The 27,747-nt window shown below is 33.7% G+C and overlaps 1 protein-coding gene across 1 annotated transcript; it reads right to left on the bottom strand.

The window, feature by feature from the left end:
• On the bottom strand, positions 1-27,389 carry LOC124374706 (probable ATP-dependent RNA helicase DDX28; the record flags this gene model as incomplete). Its single annotated transcript, XM_046832873.1, has 7 exons — positions 27,108-27,389; positions 22,584-22,745; positions 10,366-10,512; positions 8,937-9,061; positions 6,703-6,900; positions 2,066-2,216; positions 1-111 (listed from the first exon to the last, which is right to left on the bottom strand). Coding segments are annotated over exons 4-7 (490 nt in total), but the record flags the coding sequence as incomplete, so codon positions are not given.
• Positions 27,390-27,747: the final 358 nt, after the last annotated feature.

Genomic DNA, 27,747 nt, shown 5'->3' with positions numbered 1-27,747 from the left:
TTACCGGAAACTTTTTGAGATATCTGACTACATAATCACTAAAACTGTCATCCATACATGTGTCTGCCTCATCCATTACTATGTGACGAACATATGACATGTTGTATAGTCCTGTAAGGTGGATCAATTGTTAGTTCGAAAGCTTACAACACAATTTTGGTGAAAACCACCAGTGACCAGTTACAGTAAAAATTGTATATTGTACATTTATAAATCTATACATCTCTCCTCATGGTTTTCAATTTTGAATAAGTACTTCCTATTGTTGTCTTAATTTGTTCTGATCTCTCTAGACATAGTATAGAACCCAAGAGCCAATTTACACTGTATAAGCAAGTAATGTAGTTGTTCTTGAAATCGATAGAGGAATGTTTCCTGACAAAGAAATTGATTGTCAGCAATGCTTATTTTGGTCGAGGTCAAAGTGGTGAGAAGGTATCAAAAGGATCAAAATATAAAACAACAATTTGTTCAAAGATTATATGTTTCCTAAATTTTATACACTTAAAACCTACAGGAAGAAACAATACCAGGATACATACAGCAGGACATATAAATAATAGTTATACTTTTAAGGGTCTGAATGGTTGTTAGTTGACATTAATTAACATTTATTTACATGTCTGATGATTGGTTTTAAGTGTGTCAAGATAAGAAAAATATTAAAATCTGTTGATCTGCAAACAACACATGGAAAAATATATTACCAGGCAGATAGGCATGATAAGCCCTACTTGGGGCAAGACTAAGAAGCCTACTTTAATGAAAAAGAGTATATTCCAGTAATATAAATTTACTTTGTCTAATATATTTATGGTGCCATATTTTAAATTTCATTTGTTTCTCAGATAAAATAAAATAGGTATGTACAAATTTTAGGTTCTCGGAAACTATCTTCAATCAAAACCTGTCTTCTTCCGACTTTTACAATATACTTCCGGTCTAAGATATTTCTGGTGGCTTATTTTTTGTTTGTTTTCACCGCCCCAATCAAAAAAATATATACAGACATAGGCTATAGATGACTACTTTGGTTAAAAAGCATCTACTTATTAGTTTTGGTATAAGGGGAAAGGTGGAAACTCTTTTCAAGTTCTGGCAAAATTTCAAAATAATCATAGATAATAAGATTTGCATGATAAAAAATCTTGTTGTTTTTAAGGCTGTATGCCTAGGGAAAAGTGACTCATAGAGACATTAGAGAAGAAATAAAGTTCTCAGTTTTATTTCCTTTAGCCACTGTAAAAATTATACATCATGTCAAGGAAGGCAGGTGTTATAATAGTGTTTTTTTAATACCATTTTCTAATGCATTATTTGATTTTAAATTCTTCAGTTGCACAATATGTGGTAAAAATTAGATAATAAGTTTGTCTTTGTAAATCTGCATTACACTATTGATCAAGAACTGTATACTTAATAGTTTCTAAAATTTAAATGTAATCAATGCTTCAGCCACTTTGGTGGAGCTAAGTGTCAACAGCTCAAGTCTCAGTAAAATTTGGATTATATCTGACATATATTATCATTATTTTTTCAAATTGTAAAATATTTTGGAAAAAATGTTCTGATTTTCTTTTCCTTAATAATATTTAGATTTAAAATAAATAACTTGTTGTAATGCTTAGCAACCACTACCTTTAAGTTTGAGACATTTCTACATTCATTATACGCAAGGACTATATACGAGTGGAACAAATTTGAATTTTCACTTTTATAGAAAAATGTTACGTGTATCACACAACGTTTAGATATAGTAAGATGCATTAAAAAAGTGTTACAATTGTCTAAAATAGACTATTGGCAGTTTAGGTTAAACTATTTAGTCCTTTAGGTGTCAGTTACAGAATTAAGGTAGTTATCAAGAACTTAACAACAAAATTTAAATTTAGCTAGACACATATATTCTGGTTGTACGTAAATTGATAAAATTAGTATACAAATACTTGCATGTATATAATTCCATATTTCTAAATAGTACATGTCACGTCAATGAAATTGTCTTCTTTCTTCTAAGAACGATTTAATGACTATATACAGATGTTCATATAAGATGCAAATTTACCTGAGGTTGTCAGCTTGCCAGCAGCACCTATGCTAGAAACAAAAAGATCCACAGGCCGGAAGTTTGGATGAGTGATGAGTCTTTTCATGTGGCCGCCCACCATCACTTCAAAGTCAAACATCAGCTCCTTTGCCAGGTTGTTCACTACATCCTGCTGATACACAGAGCCGTTGTTATTCCCTCCTTTACACATGTTTCATTCAGATAATATTCTTGAACATTATTAAATATCATAAAACACTTAGTTGGACGTGGTAAAATATTATCTATCTTAACGTCTTTTTCAAATCCTCATTAATTTAAATGATTTTTCTGTTATCTATAATTAAATGCCAACAATTAATCAGTATACTATAATAAGACTATTCACTGCTAGCTTATAAAATATACAGTAGTACAGGTCTTAAATTAAAACTGATAAACCAGGAATTGGAAAACTTGAGAGAGTAAAAAACCTTTGACTATTTATTAACAAACACCTAAGTTGGATTGAGCGGACTTTTTCGTATGTGCTAGGGCCTATGCTCTATATAGTTCATAGATTCAAGCTGCTGACTACATATCTGCTGCTTAATCTTAAAATAATGCAGATCAAGTCTACTGGATTGCACCTTTTCAAGTACTTTGACAATCATTAATGACTCTGGAGCTTTTTCAATAACTCTAGCATGCTCTACATCAGGGGTTCTAAACCTTTTTGAACCTATGACCCCTTTTTTGTGTTTGAAATTTTGACAACCACCAACTATAAATTGCAATTGAGGGAGGGAGATGAGGCGTTTAAACACCATAAAATCAATACAGCATATAAAATGCTGTGGTTTTATTTTGTGGTATTCCTTCATTGAATTTTTTTATTTAACTAATAAAAGTTTGACAGTAAAACCGACAATACGTAACCTGAAACCAAAATCAAAGTATAATATTTTTGATCGCTTTATAAAGCCTGCGGACAAGCATGATCAGCCTGTGTTTCTACATGTCGGAGATTTTATGGTGCCAATTATGTGGTGCCAATTTTGTCTACCCAATCTAACCTGCAAAATTCTTACTCTTCACGTGTTTATTTTACTACTTTGAGTTACTTAAACGTTGTAATGGATACATTTTTCCGTGTGTAACAAGGCAGATCAAACTATAAAAAAAAGCAAGAAATACGAGTCTAATTTGACGTTTGGGTTCACGTCCCCTGGAAATAAGCTGCAGTGTGTCATGTGCGGTGAAGTACTATGTGCTGAATCAATGAAACCATTGAAAATGTTACATCACCTAGAAATCAAACATCATTGGCTCAAGGATAAACTAGTAAGCTTTCTTGAACAAAAATGTTAAAATTAAAAGAACTTGGAGATTATTATTATCTCACTCTGTTGCATTTATTTAAATATTAATTGTCTTAGTTATTTATTCATGAATTTTCAATTTATATCTAACATAAGTGGTAATATTATAAAAAATGTACAATCTTCCAGGAACCACGAGCCATTTGTATTACATAAACAACAGGTTTTTTTTCATAAAATGTATAGAGGAAATTACCCTACAAAGAAACTGACTGTCAGTAATGCTTATTTTGGTGGGAATTCAAATGAGAGGTGATCAAAAGGTTTACAAATACCAAACTATAAATTTTACTCATCATATTTTCTTAATTTTACTCATAAAACCAACTATTACTTTTGTAAATAATAGTTATATCACCACCAGCCAACAAGACAATGACAATAGAACAAACTTCTTTATTATTCTTCAAGGGTACCTATTGAGTAAAAAATATTGAAGGTTTGGCATTTTTATCAAAAAAGTCTTTCTATGGCTGAGTGACATTAATTTAACTTCTATATTAGAGTCTGAGTTTGGTTTTAAGAATGTCAAGCTAAAAAACACATAATCTGAGTAAATCACCAAAACTAGCACGGCTGACAATAATTTTTTTTTAGGGGAAATTTCACCATCCATTTCATGAAACACTGGGTTGTTTGCTTATATAACACAAATGGCTCTCAGCTCACACAAGGAGGGATACTTCAAGGCCTAGATCAGGGGCTGGATGATGAAAGCTAATGTAATTGGTAATAATGAGTGGATATATGAACCAGTCATTTCATTAGTATTAGATTTTAAAAGGGAGTATATAAAGAAAGTTAAAACATAGAACTAGGATTTGACGGACAGAATTACCCAGAAGATTGGAGATAAAGCTCATAAAACTGACTAAAGAGAAACACAAAATGCAAAAATCAAAATGAAATTCAAAAATGGTCTGCTTAAAGTGCATCTAGAACGCTTCCCAATGAGACATTGTCAGCTCTGACATTTTACCTCACTAACATAACGTTGCAAAATATAACTCGAAATAAATATATAACGAAATATAAAGTTGAGAAAGACTGATTTAATATGCAAGACATTTCATTGAAGTCATGAAAACTGCAATGAAAATTACTAGTTTTTGATGTTGAATGGCTTTTTGTCAAAGTGCCAATTCCATAAACAGTCCAGATATTAAGAAAATTTAAATTTAAAAAATAGCACCATTGGCATGAATATTCCTCCAATCAACTTATTTTTATAAGAGCTTTTAAAAGCAAACAATATAGTGGCAATCGTTGGGTTACCAATGTCACATACGGTGGCAAACTTATATAATGGACATTTTTGAGATCACATTGGAAGGAACACTGAAGAAGCGGAATTTATGAGTTTGCTAAGTACAGGGTGACTGCCTGGGAACCGGACGAATTTGCAACAGCTGTTACATTGTTGTTACACGTTCTAGGGAGATTGAGGTTATGTCATTGTTTTGAGTGAGCTTTACCATTTTAGTCCACGATGGATCAGTGGTCAGTTCAGCATCGTGTTTTTGCATATGACACATTTATTAAAAATGGCGAATCCGTTATCAAAACACGGCGTATCTTTCCGACGCCACTTTAATATTGCGCGAAATGACACGGTTCCAAGCCGGAATACATTGCTAAGATGGGTGCACAAGTTCAGAACAACAGGAACAGTATCAAAGAAAAAGCCACCCCGGTCCAGCAAGAACAGTGAGAACACCAGACAACATCGCTAGAGTGAGAACTGCTTTGATGAGGAGCCCGGGTCGCTCTGCACGAAGACACGCACAAGAGCTACGCATGAAGCGTGATTCTGTCAGAATAATTTTAAAATCAGATTTGAAATTTCATCCCTATAAAAATACAGGTGGTACAGCAACTGAAAGAGAGGGACTATTGACAAAGAGAAGATTTCGCAGTACGTATGCAGGTGTTGTTTACTGATAATCCTGATGTGATGATGTTAATAAGCGACGAAGCTCACTTCCACTTAAACGGTTCAGTGAACAAACAAAACTTACGATATTGGGCTCCTGAAAATCCATGTAACTTTCATGAAAAACCACTCCACTCTCCAAAAGTAACGGTTTGGTGTGCTGTAGGCCACTTTGGGATAATTGGTCCGTATTTTTTTGAGGAAAATGGAGTCACAGTGACAGTGAATTCTGCACGCTATGTTCACATGTTGGAAACATATCTCAAGCTACAACTTCGGAGGCGAGGAATAAACGTGAAAAATGTTTACTTCCAACAAGATGAGGCTACAGCGCATACTGCCGCTGCATCGATGCGAGTTGTGAAGAAGATGTTCCCTGGCAAGTTGATTTCACACGTTTTGGTGACGTGTCGTGGCCCGCCCGAGGTCACCAGATTTGTCGCCCTGTGACTATTTCTTATGGGGGTATTTGAAAGCTCGTTGTCTATGTTCACAAACCACGAACATTATTGCAGCTAAAAGATGCAATCACCGAAGAGGTGAATTTGATTGGACAAGACATGTTGATGAGAGTGCGTAATGATTTTCTCCAGAGGTTGGAAACCTGTATCCAGGTTAACGGCCATCACATGCATGATATCATCTTTAAGAAATAAACCCAAACCCAGGATAAAAGGTTCCATAAAACATATGTTTTTTGAAATGGTATGTTTTCACCAATATATATTCCACAATTAAATAATTTTACTATATAAAATAAGGTTGTACTATTCATTTAAAATAACGTCCGGTTCCCGGCAGTCACCCTGTATATGGGCAATTTGATTGCACTGTCCCAACCATGCAGACTCACATAAGTGAATCACTGGTTAGTTTACAAAGCTACAATGCACAGATATATTATCAGTACCATATTTGTAACAGTGCAAAAATTTGGTGGCGATTTAACCAATCCTGTAAATAAATTCCTACTCTCCTATCAATTCTGAGGTAGCCGGTAGTAATAATGAGATATCAGTGTTTATTGCAATGTATCATTTGTAACTTGTAACAGTTGCTGAATAGAGGAGACAAATTAATTATATTGACAATATACATATGACTTCATTTTAAGATATACATCAAAGGATTATAAACTATGGTATACCAGAAACACAAATATGTACCAAAATAATGGTGGCATAGTATATTTTAATAGAAAACTTGTATAAATAAATCCACCCAGTGCTTATAATGTAGTAGATTTAATACAATTGTTGCTAGTCTATAATTGAATTAGAAATCAGGTATGAAAACAAATCAATGTTCTCTTTAGTAAGATATCATAGCTCATATCTCTTATACATGTTCTTGATACCAACCCCAATCTGGTACGCCAATTCTCGGCCAGGTGTCAGCACCAAAGCTAGAGGAGTGTTGAACTTGCGATGTTGGGATACTGCCCGCCACCTCAATATCTCCTGGACCACAGGCAACAGGTAAGCCAGTGTCTTGCCACAGCCAGTCTCCCCAGCCAACAGCACATTCTGGCTATTCAGTACTGCAGGTATACCAGAGGCCTACAACAATAAATTATCATATGTAGTAGATTTCGTCAAAGTTACATACAATAATACGTCACTAGGACTTGGCCTTGGGGGGATGAATGTGATTAGAGAACACACCTCACCAGGAGAATATGAAATATACCTGAAAATCTAAATAATGTGAATGAATTATACAGGACTCATTCAAAGTAGAATATTTAACTGTTGTACTTAAGTCAAACTGTATTACTGTTATAGGAGTATTCTTTTTATTTTCAGGTTTTTTTGAGAGAAGGTTCTAACCCCATCATCCCACTCTGTAGTTACGTCACTGCTATTTGCACAAATTCAAATTATAGACTATACTTGAAATACAACCATATCCATTATCCCTCCAGATGACTAGTGACTAGTCGCTAAAAAAGTGTTTTCCAACGTTGAACCACTAGTCAATTTTGCAGTAATCTATTTAATCAAACTTTTGCTACTAAAAATAAAAACTTAAGTAGGACAAATATTATACCTAATTAATCAGGATGTTTCACACATTTTGATATATAGTTTATTGAATAATAATGTGTAATAAGTATGCACCGTAATTATTAAGTTGCAATACAAATGTTGTTTTCCATGATTGGTCGTGCACTTGAGCGTGAAAAAATGGGACGTGTTCTCTGTACTTTTGCTGTGGGAAATTTCTTTTTAGGATTGAGTTTGGCTACCACTGCATTCAGAATTTTCTTTCTTAACAAGGTTATTTGCTTCAAACATCTGTTTGTTGAAATATGTTGCGTTAGTATCAAACAACATCAAACTTTTCATTGTGAAATTTGCCATCAAGTGGTATAGTTATCTTCAAGGAATAAGTAAATTATAAGTGTTTATTTTGTGATCAAACTATATACTTTCGAGAGGACTATAGCCATATTGATGCACTGGCATTAGTCATTAGGTATTCTAAACTTTGATTTGTGAATTCTAAGCTTGTATGTATAAACCTATACCATAAAAAATGGTTTATTTTTCTATTCATTTAGTTTAGTGATATTCACAGGTTTGTAGGCTAAATTGTGATATAAAAATTGTTATATTTAGTCCTATGCCTAGGTTACAAATACTGTTTATTTCAAATACTGTTGTTGTTATAATAAATTCACTTCATTTTAAGCATTTCTAATGGAATATTATATAAAGCAACTTTTATTTCTTGAAAAAACACTTCTTCAGATTTGCAACACACATTTTTACATACGAAAGTATAAAAACACATACAATACATTTACCAAAAATAATTTATGAATTTTGGGGAAAGTTGAATTTTTTTATGTTTTGAAAAAACCCTCTTTTTAAGACATTTTGCATATTTTGAAAAGTAATAAAAAAATTATCTGTATTTTTTTATAAGACTTTACTTATTATTACTTAATTATTGGATATTTTTGTTTTACTTTTATTTTTTCACATATAATGAAAAACAAAAACCTAAATTTAAATTTAAAAAATAATCTAACTGCTTATAAATTATCCTTGTTTCGTACTGAAAAATAAAATATATAATAGTGTATACTCTACTTCAATAATAAACATTCACATAGGTTTGAATGAAGGTGTGCACAACTAGCAAAATAGTACCTGTCATTATAGGAATTTTAACTGCCAGATCCAGGGTTAAAAGGATTTTGGACATTTACCATTGTCATATGTTACGAAATGTACAACACGCATATCAATTAACTTACATACAACAATTTACAACAAAAATTAAAAAGAGAATTACAATCTGACTGAAATAACATTATATGAAATAAATAATTTCATACACAACCAAATACAAAATAACAAGAATTTGTAATTCCTTAATGATTTACGGCATAATAGTATGTTTATAGTGATGATATAAAATTGTGAACTGTTGATTCCACCATTGTTCACTATACTTAAAAATATTATTGGTTTAATCTGTTTTTATTTTCTAGTCATACTTGATTAATTTCCATCTACTGAATATCACAGATGTACAGTAAGTTTATTAAAATTATCACAATATGTTAACTTAAGGGAATACTTACTTGAATATGAGTTGGCTTTGTAATACCCATCTTCTTCAGAGCTTCAGTTATTCTATTGTCCAGCCCGAGGCTTTCAAATGAATCTAAACCATCAACCCAAAATACACTCTCACACGTTTTTCCTTCTGAAAACATGTCAAACAAATACATTTTTTTAATATTTATAAATTATTGTACCTTGCTACTTTGTAATTCTTTGTAAATTGTTATGCTGGAAAGTCAAGCAAATGGACTTTTTTAAAGATAAATACCCTAAAAAATTGGTATTATTATTGACTATTGCAATACAATGTAATGTATATTGTCAACACTACAAATATATTCTATTATACTCTATTAAAGGACTGGAAATCACTGATTGCCAACTGTATGCCCCATTTTACAAAAATCATGTTAGAAATCAATTAATAGACAGCAAGTATCAAAATAAGAAAGTTATTTATTGGCTGAGCGTTAGCAAAGCTTGTGGGGCTGGAAAAATGTCAGTTCTGCCTGTCCGCACGATATCTCGGATACTAACTGACCTACAGACATCAAACTTTGCATGAAGCTACATTTCTATACAAGTCAACCACTGAGTTTGATGATTGTGCATGTCACTTCATGGAATTTGGCTGAGCATTAGTAAATATTTTTTACATTGATCTTACCATTATGGCGAAGAGCAAATGGCAAATGTATTAATATGCTGGAATCATGTGAGATTTTATATGTAACACATTAACCCATGTAGCTTATTCATACAGTATAAAGAACAAAATATAATGAAATGGAAAGCCAATGTTAAATCAAAGTTGGTGACAAGATTTGATTTCAGCACACTCTTGTATTGTAGTACCTTTCCTATCTCACTGGAACTTTTGTTAATTAAATACTCCAATGAAAACAGCAGTGTATTTTCTTTCTACTTAATGAATAGAAATGTTCATGTATCATGTGGCAAGATATCTTGAGAAAAGATTTTCATCAGTAGAACTTTAAATTTTTAATGAAATTTAATTTCTAAATAGATAAGAATGAGTTCTATGATGAGACATATGATGAGACCATGGAATTAGGTTAAGCATCATTGATGGCTATCACTCAGTAGACTAAAACATTTATCTTTAATCTGCTACTAACACATTTTTCTTTTGTCAGCCAGGAGGATGTTAAAAGGTCTTGTCTGATTGTCTATCTTCAGAATATCTCGAAAATGAAATGAGCTCTTTACTCACTTGAAATACTGCATGCAACCTCTGCAAAGTCTATTACATGACATGCAGTGTGGCCTACTCCTTTCTTGTTTTAAAACCAACGGAGAACACATATAACTGCCAATTATTTCCACTAAACTTAATATGAGTTGAACATTGAATCAAGACTATTAGTCCTTAAAAAACACTGGTTTTTAGACAAACATCATGATTATACTTTATCAAAAACTTACATCAGGATAAATGTTGATCTTGAAATAGTCTCCTTTTGACAATCTGTGGTTCCAACCTTTCGTTGCCAGAGGTATTGGGTTGAACTTGTTATATTTTTGGTTAATGTAATGGTTTAAATCTTTATTTTTGCACTCAATAATAATATGCTGAAAAAGAACAAAGAATTAAAGAGTATGAAACTGTACCATAAAAAAATAGTGGAACCTTCAATTTTCTGGAACCAAGTTTTCTTTTGTGTCTTAGAATAAGTTATTTGCTGAAAGTTTTTACACGGAATGCATAGAATTTGATGTACTGAAAGCAAATTGTTTAACAAATTGTAAATCCAATCTTTTGACCTACAAATTTAATATTTCACATCTCACTATATGTTTTATAGTCTTAATATTATTTTTTCAAATATTTAATTTGGGCTTCTAAACGTTATGTGTCTATTTGATTAAATACAAACAAAAATTAATTGTTTCTCTAACTTGTTGCACTTTTAACCTTATTTTACACATTCACTATTACGTGGTGATTGGGTTGGACTAGAAGAAACATGTATTTAGATAGACATTTCAATACTAATTATCTCATAATATCATATTTATTTATAAGCTACTAAAATACTATTTTCAAATACTATTACACTGTTCAATTAGTTAGAAAGAAATAGTTACCTTCAAAATGTCAAGCAAAACATGTACATTAAACTTCAAATCTTTTTACTACATAATATAGCACATTGACTGCAATAGTCTAACCCTCACAACACATATGTCAGACATTGTCCAATATTGTGATTTTGCCCTTTCACTTGTATGTCGGACAGCGACGGCATCCAACATTGTAATGACATTATTTTGAGTCTAACTACGATCCAGTTGATGCTGGATTTCACGCCACTCTCAAGAATTAATAATTAATGCGTTCACATGTGTTAGTTAATTTCCCACTAAACAATGTTTAAGTAAAAGAGGAAAATAAAGTCCTTAATAAACAGACCAACTGTTGTCCAATCCATCATCATCATCAAGACCAGTATTCGCTGTTACGCCTAGGCGTAATAGTTATATAAATAATATACAGGGTATTTCAAAATTCAACAAAAAATTCCAGGAATCATATCGTCATATAGACTAAAGAAAAATATTTTATGAGAACAAGGGTCCAAATGCACAGTTACAGAGTTATGTGAACTTCTATTTTATGATGCACAAACTGGTTTGTCGTGTTTGCTGCAAAAATGTGAACAAATGGTTAAAATTGTTACACAAAATCACTGTCACTGTCTGTTATGTTACACAATGTTCAAAGAATGTCACTATTATCACTTTATATATTTCCGTCAATACTAGTATCATCACTTTATAATTCAGTGCTAACTACAAAATTAAAAAGGAAGGACGTATTTGGTAACAATATATTTTTTTAATGACAGAATCCATTTAAAATAGGTTAGGAATCAAACTACAACAAACAGGCAGTAAAACCCAGCAAATAATAATCATTTCCAGCTGGAAAATGTGTTTGGCAGTTTTATGATCATAGCAGAAATCAGAAACATTGTAGATCAGTGGATAATAAAGTAAAAGTAATTTTATTAAAATTTCAAATGGTGTCAAACAAAAGCATGACGTCTGATGACATCTGACATAAGAGTAAGAAAACATGTAAGCCCTCCGATATTAGCCAGAGAGGCTCATGGTTAATAAAAGGGATAGCGTTTTGCTGCCACCACCCTAGCTCGTAGGGAAATTTAGAATAGTGGTTGAGAAGGGTCTTGAAATAATTACTCACGTTTCTCCTTTGTTTGAGTCCAATCTATATTCAAAATGCACTAAAACACTCGTAGGCGCACCCAAACTACTATATGTGTACCGGTGTGTTCGCATCTCACTCCACCAAAATAAACTTACTTCACACACTCTACATTGCCAATCCCTCCGCCTACCTCCGAGCCCTCAACTCGACTGCCGACCCGTGCTGACGAGTGCTGACCCTTGCATTTCCTCAGCACGGCCAGTCACCTCACATCACGCGGTTTAAAGGGACTTGGGTTAGTCCAGTTAATTTACACACTGTATAATTACTAAAATACCATCTAAAAATTACTATATTAAAATAGTAGTGTGCGTGCGCGCTACATCACTCTCCCTTTCAGGAAAGATGGATCATACAGAATTTTCATGGTGATACATCTTAGATTCTCAGAATATAACAAACATTTACAATACTTCAAAAAAAAAATGTATAGGATAACATTTTACATTACTTCATTTTTTCACAACTTAAAAGGACAAAATAGTATTTTAGGCTGCGTAAGTTCTTATAATCTACAATTTAATTCTACTTGACATTGACAATCACTTAAGATATATGTCCTCCTAACTACATTACATTTCTTGAGCTTGGCAAGTCCCCACATATTTATAACAAATATAGTCTTTGCAACACTGACCTGACTGGTTCAGCACTACAATGAATTTCACAATACCGTACTTCAAGGCGGGCTTGGTGTATTGAATTGAACAAAGGAAGACTCCTGAATAATTTCTGCGAGCGGAGTTCCATGTTCTACTCGAATGGTTGGGGCTTGCCGCTCAGCAACTGAGGACATCCTCGCACAGGTTGGCATTTTCCTGTGACAAAACAAAACTACGCAAAGTACACTATTCAAAATGAACAAAATAAACATTGAAACTATGATAATGTAGAAATAGTTCAGTGGGGTTTCTATACTTTCTTTGATACTAGGGTACAAAACATGTGTATCATTTAAAAGCTTGTTAAGGTCTAGTTCTATGTGATTATCTTTAAGATTGTCCTTGACTTTTTGCATTGTTTCAAATAACAAGCTACTGTTTTTAAAGATTAGATTTTCTTCGTGAGATAGCAACAGATTAATCTTTGGGATGTGCAAATGGTTAATGTCAAATTTATATTTTATATTTCCTTGAGTCCTCGAGAATAACTTATTATATTTACCAAAGATAGCGCAACTTGAAGCCTGTTTTAATATTCCAGACTTGTTTAAAGTTAATTCTAAATAACCTAGATGTGGTGGAGAGATAACTGAGTTTTCTCCATCAGAACTCCTCATACAGTTAAGTATGACTTTATATGGTTCCTTTAGGCTATAGATCCAATCATTGCCGTTTTGGATCCATACAGGTGAAGTTACATTTATGGTTAAGGTTCGTGAACATTTTTCTGTGACTAGGTTAGATCCCATGAATAGAGCGAATATACAATCATTAACGCTATGATGCAATACATTTATAGAGTTAGGACACAAATAAAAATGACTTAGTCTACACTGACTTAGTGTGTTAAAATCGATAGGTGCATAATACTGTCTCTCTTTGGAGATCAACAAATAATCAACTTGTACATTCCATTTTAACCAATGTTGAAGGTTTGTTTGGTACAATGGAATAACTTCTACTTTATAAAGTTCAAGACGTCTGTCTTGCGAACTTAAAGGTACAGTTACGATCAATCTAATTCCTGTCTTGGTGGCTAAAGCATGAGCAGTGCAAAAGGTGTAATACATAAATACGTCCTCTTCATTAACTGGTATAATTAGTTTCAAATGACGAGGTATGACTTTTCCTATGTCAAGCAATATGTTTACAAACTCATGGGGTGGTAGTAATTTGCTGCTTATTCTACCTGTGTTTACTAATTCTAAAGCTTGCCTAAACTCAACAATTCTTAACTTTGCTTCATCTATGGTTTGACCTAAATGACGTGCTAGACTGACAGATTTTAAATGTTTTGTTAATGAACGATGTAGCATAATGTTTTCTTGTTCGAATCCTTGGAGTGAAGTGATTAACATGCTATTTGAATGAGTAAGTTTAGTCATTATCTCTGATATGGCTTTAGTATTTGTTACCATCTTTTCATTCATGTCTTTCATTAAGGTGATTTGGTTTTCTCTAGAACTCAACAGTGATCCGCTAATCTTTTTTATCTCTTCAACTTTACTATTAACTTGTTCCATATCTTCGCTAGTGGGCACACCAAACAACCATTTCAATGCATATCCTCCTGCATCAACTAGTCCTCGCTTGGAGCGTTCTGTAGGTAGAAGTCTAAATAAGTCACTTACATCGGATTCATACTGGTCTATCCCGGTCTTAATTCTACTATATTCGAAAGCAAAGTCCTCATCCCACACATTTACACTAGTGTTCGTATAATAAACTAAGTCTGTGCACAATGTCTTAAGTGACTCAAGTTCGTCTCTTATTTCTATCATATTAAAATCTAATACAATCTTCCATTCATCCTCGGAAATAATTGTGTCATGAAGTTTCTTGAAAACGATTCCCTGTGTCATTTCATTCTCTGCCATTCCTGTCTCGACAAAGAGTACAAGTATTCCTGAAATCATCATTTAGATCCTAATAATTGTTTACTTCATGAATATCCTGACTTATTCGAATTTATTTTATTACGTACAGCTTGATCTTATGTTTCTTATCTTAACCTGCGTAGATATAACTTCTTTCCTTATAGTGTACTCAATCACACATTTGAATTGTTTGGATCCTTTAATTTGGCTTTTATTCACACACCTTGCATACCCATTCATCAACATTCGTTTCACAGTCATACAACATTCATACTCACGCATACAACCCATTCAATTCGGAGTAACTATTGCATTCTACTTTGTACGTGGTACTCTAAAACATCTTTTAACTTACACATCAGACAAGAAGCATAACATACTAACGAGGAATATTTTAGTGTATCATATAACATCCTCAAATAACAAACAATACATAATTATTCAATACATTGCGTTTACTTTTAACTACTAAATAAACGATGCAATACACGTTCACTGTCATAACAATATGTATATACATTCCTATTATTTTAATAAACTTCATAGTCTTTGAATCTACACGGTTTTCTTCTATCTCTTATGGATCTAAAAGGGCCTGGTCGCTCTTCTGCGGTTCCTGGGCTTGGTTCTCTCCTGTCTTGTTCTTCATTTTGTCCGGCTACTCTATTGAATGCCTCTTCATGGTCTTCGGTCTCTTCAATGATTTCTTCCTGTTCTTCTTCTTCTGCTACCTGAGCAGCTTTTGGATCATTTTGGCTACTTCCTTGTTCTTGCAACTTAAACTCGGTGACAGGTTTTACTCGATTCACATGTACAGTTACATTCTTCCTTTTAATTCGGAGTACGACATTCAAATCTGATATAACCTTGACAATTGTGTATGGACCTTTCCATGGTCTAGACAACTTCTTCACTCTTCCTTTTTTCACTTGGGGCACGTGAAGGTATACTCCGTTGGCCCTCTTCAAATTTATTTAGCTTAGAATTCTTGTCGTATTGTCTCTTTTGCTGGGTTCTTGCATGGTCTTGGCATTGTTGAGACAAATTCCTTACGGCATTCAACTTCATCTTAAGATCTTCGACATAATCAGGGTAACCATCATCTTCTTCTGTGATCAATAGATCATCTTCTAAGGGAGTCTTCATCTCTCTTCCAAAGACTAGCTCAAAAGGAGAAAATCCTGTTGAATCATGCACTTGAGAGTTATAAGCCATATTTACCATTGGTAGGAGCTCGTCCCAGTCTGTTTGATTTCGGTTGACATAATGACTTAGCATCTTGGGTATGGATCTATGAACTCTTTCTGTTCTACCATTGCTCATGGGATGATATGCGGTGGTTTGAAGTTTCTTTATTCTTAGTAGAGCACACATGCTTTTCATTATTTCGGATGTGAAATTTGAGCCTTGATCAGTAATTAATTCCACAGGGTACTCCCATCTTCGTAATGACTCTCTGCACAAGTGCTCGGGCTATTGTTTCTGCAGTTTGGTCTGGCAATGCAATAAACTCTCCGTACCTTGTAAAAATGATCTATAACTGTCAGTATGTATTTGTTTTTGGAGCTTGTTAGGGGTAATGGGCCAACAATGTCACACGAAATCCGGTATCCAAATTCTGTACTTTCTTGAAATTTACCTAAAGGTGCTTTAGTTTTTCCGTAATCCATTCTTTTATTGCATGGATCACATGCTCTGATAAAGGAGACAACGTCTAATTTCATTTTCGGCCAATAAAACTTTTCTTGGATTCTTAACATCGTCTTCTTGATACCTCCATGACCTGCTGTCGGGATATCATGGTGTAAACGAATAACCTTCTCTCTTAACCGTCTTGGAACGACTATCAGTTGTCTGTCCTGCCTCTTTATATAGATGACTCCTTGTGGACTTGTTTTGAACTGAGGGTATTTTTTCAATCTCTGGCACTCTTCATCCTTACATTGATTTTTCTTTAATGCTGTCCACATCCAATATAGGTAGACTTTCCACAGTATTCTTGCACACAATTCTGCTCAGACAATCAGCGTTTTGATTTTTTATCCCTGGTTTATGGAATACCTTGTAGTCATATTCAGCCAATTTCAGTGCCCATCTAGTGAGTCTACTCGAAGGATCTTTTAGCGACAGCAGCCATCTGATTGCGCTGTGATCAGTATACAAGGAGAATGATCGTCCGTACAGGTAGCATCGGAAATACTTTACTGCCCATACAACTGCTAAAAGTTCTTTTTCTGTTACTGTATAATTCTGCTCAGCAGAGTTTAACTGTCTTGACGCATAGGCGATAGGGTGTTCTATTCCATTAATCACTTGTCCTAATACTGCGCCAAGTGCAACATTACTTGCATCAGTGCTTAAGACGAATTCCTTGGAGAAATTTGGATACACTAATAAAGGTTCAGTTACAAGGATGGTCTTCAATTTTTCAAATGATGTTTCCGCTTCTTCGTTCCACTCAAACTTTTGGTCTTTTTTGGTTAATTTTGTCAGAGGTTTAGCGATGTCGGCAAATTTCGGTACATGCCTCCTATAGTAACTACATAGTCCTATAAATCCACGAAGTTCCTTTTCATTCTTGGGTCTTGGAAAATTTTTGACAGCTTCAATCTTATTCTGACATGGTTTGATTCCATCTCTCGATACAACATGGCCTAGGAAGTTAATTTCAGACTTTGCTATTTGGCATTTCTTCAACTGGATACTCAAAATTTACCTCTTGAAATCTCTCTAGAACTTCACTAAGATCTTTAGCGTGCTGATCAATACTCGAACTGAAGATTAGGATATCATCCATGTAGGGCAAACATGCTTTTCCTTTCAGACCTGTGAGAGTAGTATCAACCAATCGTTGAAATACAGAAGGAGAATTGATCAATCCCATTGGCATGCGTGTATATTCATAATGACCATCAGGAGTACTGAAGGCCGTCTTCTCTTGACTTTCAGGGTGCATTTTTACCTGATAGAAACCTGAATTCAGATCCAGTGCCGAGAAGTACTGACTGCCTCCTAACATGTCTAAAGTTTCATGTATATCTGGAAGGGGATATATTTCCGGAACTGTAATTTTATTGAGTTCCCGATAGTCTACACATAGACGATAACTGATGGTACCATCAGAGCCTGCTTTCTTGGGGACAATGATTACCGGTGCTGACCATGGGGAAGTACTGGGTACAATTACACCTTTATCTAATTGTTCTTGTATCAAATTTTGTAGAGTACCTCTCTGTGATTGTGGCACTCTGTAAGGTTTCTTATTGATCGGAGGATGTTGGCTCGTGTTGATTTTGTGAGTAACTAAAGAAGTACATAACACCCCAAATTCTCTATTCCTCCTAAGCTAAATAGACGCTTGTAGCGTTGGAGAACATTTTTTAATTTATTTTTGGTCTTCAGTTGGGAGGTGCTTTAATTTTTCTTCAAGTTTTTCCATTGAATTCCTCTGTCCTATTTTGTGTTAGATTTACTCGTTTCCATGCTCCTTTATTTGCTTCACTGTGTGGCTCTTCTATTTTGCAGAGCAGCGTAATTCTTGTATATCACTAAATTTTCAGAGGTGATATTTATGATTTTGGTCCAACACATTCCTTTATTCACTTTTGAAAGGCTTCTAGCGACATTGATGCCATGAACTTTTACTAACGCTGGTTCTGTAATTACTGTTTTTCCTTCCATTTGTTCCATTTGATCCTTTTTGTTTTTGCTTAATTTTACTTGAATAAGCATTTCTGAACGGGCAGGCACGTTGATGTTTGTGCGACTATACGCTAAAAATGTCAGGTATTTCTTCCTTCAGGATTTGTTTTGGTGGATTAAGGTTTGTTGAACTTGTTTCGTGGGAACATTGAACAATGCCAATGCCACTTCTCCTGCTTCGAGTTACAGGGGATTCTCTTTCATGGAAACTGCATGCTATCTTGTTTCCAATACTCAGAGACTTATTCTCAAGGTCAATCACAGCCTTTTTTCGTTTCAAAACATCGTATCCTAGGATAGCAATATAATCTTCAGGGAGATCTGTTGCTACGAAGTCACATTTTAAATCAAGTAACTCCAGTTGCAAGGTCTCTGTTACAGTGCCGTAAACGTTCATAACAGCACCAGTGATACCTCGTATTTGGATTTCAGTTGGAGTTAGCTTGTTCTGAGCCATTGTCCTATCGATCAGTGATACTTGTGCTCCTGTATCGATTACAATGAGACCGTTCACTCCTCCTATGCACCCTTGTACAATTAATTCACTCACATTTTCTTGTGTCAAAGTGGCAACAGCTTTGAAATTCAACTTCGCCTGTCTGAGTCCCGTGTGGTTCAGATTTAATGATTTCTGAGGTTCCCAGCGGCGTGCCTGGGTCCCTCGTTGTGGTTTAACGTGTTCGAAGCTGATCCACGTCCTCCATGCTGATACCCTCTGCTCCTGAAGGTTCCTCCTCTAGCTGCGCCTCTTCCTAATGCTGTATTTCTCATACCCCAACAATTGTTTGCTGTGTGTCCAGGTTTTCGGCAATTTTCACAATAATAGGTAGTTGTTTCACTTTTACTTCTACAATCCCTCTCTTTGTGACCTTTCTTCTTACATGTATAACATACAATATCTACTCGCCTGGATTGGCATTCTCTGGCTTTATGGCCTGGTTTCCCACAAGTGTAACACGTAGTATCGGTGATCGTTCCAAAAACTCGCCTTGTCTTCTCCTCAAATTCGGATGGTCTTTTCTCTAAGTTGTTTAGAGCTATCGCCGTGGTTACAGCTTCTCTGAATGTTTTAGGGAACTTGATCCTGGTCTGCCGTCCTATTTCACCATTTAATCCTCTTACAAAGGCATCCATGGCTCTTCTATCGGCCTCTTCTCTCAGAATTTGGTTTGCTTCAGCGTTGTTTGTAACTCTTAGAGTTTTATCACTGACCCTTTTTACTCGGTCAGAGAACTGCTCAATAGTTTCTCCTCTGTTTTGTCGTATGCTAGCCAATTGCTCGAAGTAGTAATGATCTGGTAGGCTATCGCCGAATCTTTCCATAAAAGCAGCTTTTATTTCTTCTAAAGTTGTTGAGTTTTTACATTTTTCGTCTGACTTTGCAAACTGTAGAGCACTGCCTGTTAGTTTAAGTTTTAAAACTTGAAGTTTTTGAGCTTCACTCCAATTGCTGAGCTCTCCAATTCCTTCGATGTTGTCAAAGAAGGGGGCGACTAGATCTGCTTTCTCTCCATCGTAATGGGCTATACTTGAGACAAGCTCAAATGACGGCTTGCTGTCTGCAAGGGTCATGTCCATCGGGTTACGGAGATGTTTCAGTTTTGTTCACCGCGGAGGTAGAAGCGTTGGCTAACGTTTCATCTAGTGTTACTTGAAGCGACCTCACTTTATTCGATATGGCATCAAAGGCGTCTTGGACCTCAACGGTCTTCCCTTCTAGGTGTACAGTGCCCATCGTTAATAATTTAAAAAAATTTGGTTTTCCTCTTTGGAATACAGTAGCTATACAATTCTCTAGGTTATCAGTGATATTCAATAGTTAAACTTAAACGCTCTAAATGAAATCCCTAAAAGACATTGACAGCAAACAATGTGAATAACTAGTTTCCCTATTTTTCAGTAAAATAACTTTTCCCCTTTTTTTTTTCAATTTTCGATAATGGATCAATCAAACAATAAAGTTTTTCGATTTCCAAATGATACCAATCACTAATCGGTAGTATTGAGTTATCAATGGATCAATAGTCTAACAATGCCTCGATATACAAGTATATCAATACTGTAATGTGACTCAATACAGCTGCAATAATATTAAATAATCGTATTTGTTATATGATATACTATGTGCTATTACTTATATACTCTAATAGTTAATCACATTAACTGATATCACTTTGTTTTCAGTATAATTCGAAATTTACCCTTTTTATAAGTCAGCAACAAGTTACTTCCAACAATTATTGCTATTATACTCTTTTACACTTATATTAAAATTTCTACGGGTTTCTTTTTGTATACAGATATTAATGAATTATCAATCAAATTGAACAGTAAGCTAATATAGAATCATTGGCATATCCCTATTTCCAAGCAAATGATTTTAATCAACACGTTATTCTGCTTATATTTACGCTGAAAACATGATGGACTGAATGCCCTGGAGGTGACGACCTGACATGGAGGCTTTGGCAAAATAAAATACTAGGATGTTATCCTTTTAATTTCTCTTATTTAAATAATTCTGAATCTGTTTGTCAATAAAGAAGTTTTAATGCTTAAAGCCTGGCCTCAATGCTGCATTCACCATTTATTTCCAAAGCATTTTGAACCATATTATTTAACCAACTATTTACTAATAATACGTAGTCTAATCTTAGGTTTTCGCCAATGATTTAATTTAATTTAAATTTAACAAAGTTCCCACTGCTCACCAAATAGTGACAGGGCTGCCATCTCGAAGGCTGTGGATGATCGTGACTGCGTTGACGGAGATGACAACATCTGCGTAGACAGTGGTCGGCAGTTGGTAGTTCCGGTCTGGATCACTGGATGTCCGGTGACGTATGCCCTCCTTGTTCCTTTCTATGTTCTATGATGACGTATGATGATGGCGTCCAACTTCCGCTTCATAGTGTAATGGCGTTGCACATGGTGTAATAAGCACACAGAACTAATCCAAGTCCATCTTCGTTCATATAAGTTGAATTCACTCGAAATTTAGAAATATAACATTGCAATTAATTTGTAAATGAATTTAGAATAGTAGTTATTTGGATATAATGGAGTGTAAACTGAAATGTTCTAATAATTTTCTCAACCACGTGGTACACTTCTTTATTTCTTTTAGAGTTCTTTTAAAGTTTTGAAATCATTTTGAAATAATTTGCTGGTTTAATTATCGTATCCCACCGCTGCCACCACTGTAAGCCCTCCGATATTAGCCAGAGAGGCTCATGGTTAGTAAAAGGGATAGCGTTTTGCTGCCACCACCCTAGCTCGTAGGGAAATTTAGAATAGTGGTTGAGAAGGGTCTTGAAATAATTACTCACGTTTCTCCTTTGTTTGAGTCCAATCTATATTCAAAATGCACTAAAACACTCGTAGGCGCACCCAAACTACTATATGTGTACCGGTGTGTTCGCATCTCACTCCACCAAAATAAACTTACTTCACACACTCTACATTGCCAATCCCTCCGCCTACCTCCGAGCCCTCAACTCGACTGCCGACCCGTGCTGACGAGTGCTGACCCTTGCATTTCCTCAGCACGGCCAGTCACCTCACATCACGCGGTTAAAGGGACTTGGGTTAGTCCAGTTAATTTACACACTGTATAATTACTAAAAATACCATCTAAAAATTACTATATTAAAATAGTAGTGTGCGTGCGCGCTACAAACATACTAATTCAAAACCTAGTCAAATATCCCCATCACCATCTTACAGAATGTTTTGAAAGATATAAAATATACAGTTATTTGTGTAGATATAATTTTTCTATAGCTTGAAATAATAAATTACAAAGACAATAAACTATTATAAAATCATACATACTTTTATAACCACTAGTTTTCAAAAAACGCGTTTTTCTAAGAAAATGTATTAAAATAAATAGAAATGACATGGTAAACAGATAAAAACAAAGACTGATAGAAAAGGGTTAATACAATGACCGGTGGATGCATATTACTACTATTACGGCTGTCCTAATATTGGTACATGACTCGAGTGTCACAATGAAAGTGTTTAAGCAGATTGAATAATTTGATCTACAATTGTATCAATGGTGATATTATCGCTGTAATGAGTATCAGTATATTATTAAAAGTTGTTGTAATCTTATCACTTATCCACAAAACAAAACAGAGAATTTAGTGAAATATAACTTACTCCGGACTTGTGAACTTCATTGCCACCAAGCACTTTCTCTGATTTTTGTTTTCTGCCCCTTGTCATTTTAAAGTAATTGGCAGGCACAGGCTTGGGGGAGCCTTCGATGTCTGGAAATATCTGGTCAACCACATCTTGTTGTTCAGCAGTTGATGGCAAATGCTGAAGAATTAAGAAAAAAATGGAGACATTAACATAGTCTTATTCTTTATATTTTAAGGATAAGTACATAGTAAATTAGTACTTATTTAAATGGATGCATTACAGTAAAATAAATTTGATATACCTATTTTTTTTAAGTTTAGAGATGAAGCTTACCTAGAAAAATTGAGATTTTCTTTAATGTAAATTGTAACATTGGCTTCACACACTCTTTTTACAATCCTCGTCAATTCAAACTTAAATTGAGTAAATACAGAGTAACTGTAAGTTTATACAAGGGTTACCATAAAAACTGTTATATATGTGCAAACCATGCATTCTGCAATTAATCCTTTTAGTGCTAAGCATATTGAGCAGGTTGCGTCACATAACGCCAGAGTTACTGGAGCGGGTAGTCTCGTTGGACTCCGCAGGATAGCCGCTGGGTATGTCACAGTAGCGCCAGAGCAATTTTACGAATTATGACACACATAGATATAAATCGTTCTCATTTTGCTAAATTTTATGATAAACTAATGATTTTGGTCTCATTTTTTGTTATTAGTAGGAGAACAACGACATGTAATGGAATTTATGAAATGTTGATCTGTTAAAACTGTGTACCTTTAAAAGTTTGATTCTTTTTTCATTTTTTTTTTTGTAAGTTAAGAGCTCAATAAATGCCTGAATAAAATATTTACTCAACAAATTTCTGTATTATAGTGTAATATATTTAACTGAGAATGACATGTAAAAATGTGGTAAAATAATACTAACAATTTACAGATTTATTTATTTATTAGTAAACGAAGTACAAAACTGAATTTTGCCATAAAAATTCATGTGTCGTTAGATAAAACAATTAAGTGTGTATTATTATTTTGTTTGAATATTATATGAAACGTCTATACAATGCTACTTGCTATAGTACATTCTACATAAAATGCATTAATCAGTACTAATTTTATTGATATTAGTCAATAAATGGTTGTGTACTGCATGAAAATGTTGAGCCTATATGTAGGCTTTTGGCAGTAAAAGGGTTTATCTTATCAAGCTAATCTATTATCCAATGTGGAATAAAAACTATGTAGGCTATGTGTATTTATAAAATGTAAGAACAAGACGGTGCAACATTCACTTGCTTTTTTACTATTTTCAAGGATAAACCAACGAATTATAAATAATGGAACGCGCTCTGGGCCGGAGAAACCGAGCCGAAATCCTGGGCTGCGTTCCGAGTCTGCAGGCGCTGGGAAATGGGCAAGAACTAACTCCGCCCATTTGGCAGGCATTATAGTAATGATCTAATATCACTTTAAAACGCCTTGTAGACTTTAATACAATTGTTAGATACTACAATTATTTATTATTACAAATGTTAGTAGCTGCTTTTTAACCGTGGATTTTTATTTTCTGTTTAAAAAAACTGATTTTTGTGCAATATCAAAATAACTGAGATTTTGACTTTTATTTTTCTTACAAAGTCGGAAACAAATATTACAGGCATTAAAATATTACCCAGATGAAAAAAAAAACAACTTTTTATTGACAGTATTTTATTTCAAAATAAACTACAAAAAATTTACAAACATGACACACTTAATCTATCTACGTGTTAGAAAATAAAATTATTTTGACCAATATTTTTGCCTTATTTCTAAGTTGGTTTCTTTTTTAATGTCAAAAGTTTTTGTTTTTTTCGATGTGATGAGATATTATTTAAAAAAATAGTTTAGTCACAGTTTTAATTCAAAGTAAAACTCGTGGGCTTCCTGTCAATTTAGAAGTGGTCGCATTTGTTTTGAGATAACTAGAGTAAATAATAATATTTTACAATTTTCAATACCGTACATCATCACTTGATCTACTTAATTTACCCTTAGATTTAAAATCAAATAAAAAGTTAATGTGTTCTAAGATCAGCATCATTGGCATGGAGTACAGAACTTGGTGAGTTCTTGCCCACTTTTAAGCGCCTGCAAAATCCATGGATACACCAGTAACGCACAGCTGTGTGCGACCGGGAAAACACAACATGCTGCTTATGGGCAGTGCGCGTTCCAGTAGTATAGTTCGTTGGGGATAAACATGTCGGCTGCAGTATAATAAGAGACCAACAACCACAATAGAATCATATATATGATTATTTAAACTATAGAAACAAAAATGTTTACACAAATTATGTTATAGATATTTTAAATTACAATATAATTCAGATGTTTTAAATCTAAAATTATTAAATAATTTATTGATGAATAAAAAACTATCTACATTATGTGCATATATAAAATGTAACAAACGAAAATAGTTTTTTAAAATTAAGTTACCGTTTCCTGTTTTTAAGGATAAGTGTGTGTGACAGCTAGTGACACAAACACATATACTAGCGGCCATTACTCATATACCAGGATAAGTGATTATACTTTGTTTGAATGAATTTAGAACAATATTGTTATTTAATACATTATAAAGAGCTGATAAACACTAATTGTAATTAAAATGTTTCTGTATTTGATAGTTTAAGTATTTCCTGGGTTGACTTTTATAAGCAGTCTACGCTCGTTATTCAGTTGTTTTTAACGAATTGTCCAATGTTTTTATCTGAAGGCAATAATTAGATTATTACAATTTTAAACTTAGCATAGGATTTCACCTTATTACTTATAGCAGTTTTAATGTAAACAATAAAACAGAAAGGGGTAGGGTACGATAAGCGGGTCAGATTTTTTATATCGAAGAATGTAATCATCGATACCTAATATTTGCATCTCAAATCCTAGACTATCAATTTGATATAAAAGTACCTATAGTTCTCAATAACAATCATATGTTTTAAATTAAAATATGAATCTAATATTTACAGTGATCATTAAAACAAATTATTATAACCAAAATTAGGAAAAACTGAAGACGACCATATTTGCTCCTCTTACAGTTACAGTTGTTTCTTTCCCACAAATTTCACATAATGGGTCTTCCGCACGATTGCCAACATGTTGAAGTCATGAAAAACATGTCTTATTATCTTCCAAAGCAATGTCGTGTAGTTTTCTAAAATTGATTGCCATTTTTAATAATCAAAAATGTTACTTATATAAAATTGAAATATTACATTAAGAGTAGCCTATTATTTGAAAGTGTTTACAGCTATTGATATAGATATTTTAACTTAATTAATCATTAAAAATAATTAATCAGTATTGATTGATTATATCAATGGTTTATGATTAAGTAATATCATTTGCCAATTTCGATATAAAAAACCGGGTCCGTTTATCGTACCCTACCCATCACATGTTTTTAAATTAAAATATTAATTTAATTATTTACAGTGATCAAACAAATTATTTTAACCAAAATTAGGAAAACTGAAGACGACCCTAATTGCTCCTCTCACAGTTACAGTTGTTTCTTTCCCACAAATTTCACATATTGGGTTTTTCCGCACGATTCCAACATGTTGAAGTCATGAAAAACATGTCTTATTATCTTCCAAAGCAATGTCGTGTAGTTTTCTAAAATTGATTGTCATTTTTAACAATAAAAAATGTTACTTATATAAAATTGAAATATTACATTAAGAGTATTATTTGTGAAAGTGTTTACAGCTGTTGATATAGATTAATTAATTAATTGTTAAAAATCAGTAATCAGTATCGATTGATTATATCCGATAGTTATGATTAAGTAATATCATTTGCCAATTTCTATATAAAAAACCGGGTCCGCCTATCTTACCCTACCCACAGCAAGAAGTAACTAATATTTTGAGACTGAAAATGGCGATGAATATGAGGAAAATATGTGAAATATTTTCACAAAGTAACGAGATTAGTTTAAGTGGCTTCAACATGTACATTTGGCTCCTGGTAACCTATGGGGAGAATTCTTTCCTCCATTTCACAAAAGCTGTTACTCATTGCTATCAACCTGGGCAAGTTATAAATATTGTAGGGTTTCTTTGATATGGAAGTATAGGCCTTAGTTGTTTTGTTGTTAGTGTAAAATTAATGTTTTTAAAATTGTAATAAACATTTTAATAATTCTTCTTGTTACAGTAATTTATTATAACTCTTTATGTATACGATTTTTTCATATCGAAGTTTGGATAATATATCAAACAATTCGACAAAAACAAACGAATGAGTGTAGGCCGCTTATTAAAGTCTCCCCCGTATTTCTAATTGATAATTGGTACCCTGATAGGATTGCAGTGGTGGCCTCTTGCTATATCTGCAGCCTAAAGAGGCTAAAGTAAACACGAATAATATTCTCAATGTTTTGAGTCCTTCAAAGAACAAATACAAAGTTTTCTATGTGAAAAAAAAGAGCCTACAGATTCATGCATTAACAATAAATACCAATAGAACAAACTTTTACCTTGGAATAATTCCTGCATAAACACCTACGTCCATGATGAGAAAACACATACTTATTACAATTTAAAAAATACGGTCTCATAATTGATGCCATTGATGTAGTAGGCCTAGTTTATAATCGTCATAAATATTATTTTTATCAAGCTTGGGGAAAGAAAAGAAACTGAAATATTACGAATATCTATTTATTGTAGCAAGTCCATATATTTAGATAAAAAAATTATCACAAAATTATGTTAATTGAATAAATGATGAATAAATATAACCTCAAAATGAACTAAATAGACACTGTACTACTCTTCTTCTTAATCCAAGCGGAGTGGCTATATGCCCGGTCACCGGTCTTGGTTTCAAAGAACGGGAACGACTATGACGTCACAGACTGTGATGCAAAAGGTTTTGAAGTAGCTCTAGCACTGTGCATTGTTATTAAAATGGCGGGTTGTAGAAAGTTTAGTTCTTTTGACCAGTTGGAAACTTTTATCAATAATAAAGAAAATACGGACCATATTCAATTAAGAATTCGAGGTTTGCTATATACTTTAAACTGTACCAATATCCCTTCTATAAGAACCTACAGTCCCTGCTAAAGTCCGATAATTACATAATAGATTAATAATAAAAACTATTTTTAAGGTAAA

This window comes from Homalodisca vitripennis, unplaced genomic scaffold (assembly GCF_021130785.1).
Source record: "Homalodisca vitripennis isolate AUS2020 unplaced genomic scaffold, UT_GWSS_2.1 ScUCBcl_9699;HRSCAF=18282, whole genome shotgun sequence".
In the NCBI taxonomy this organism is placed as follows: domain Eukaryota; kingdom Metazoa; phylum Arthropoda; class Insecta; order Hemiptera; family Cicadellidae; genus Homalodisca; species Homalodisca vitripennis.
This window is presented reverse-complemented; position numbering and strand designations above follow the sequence as displayed.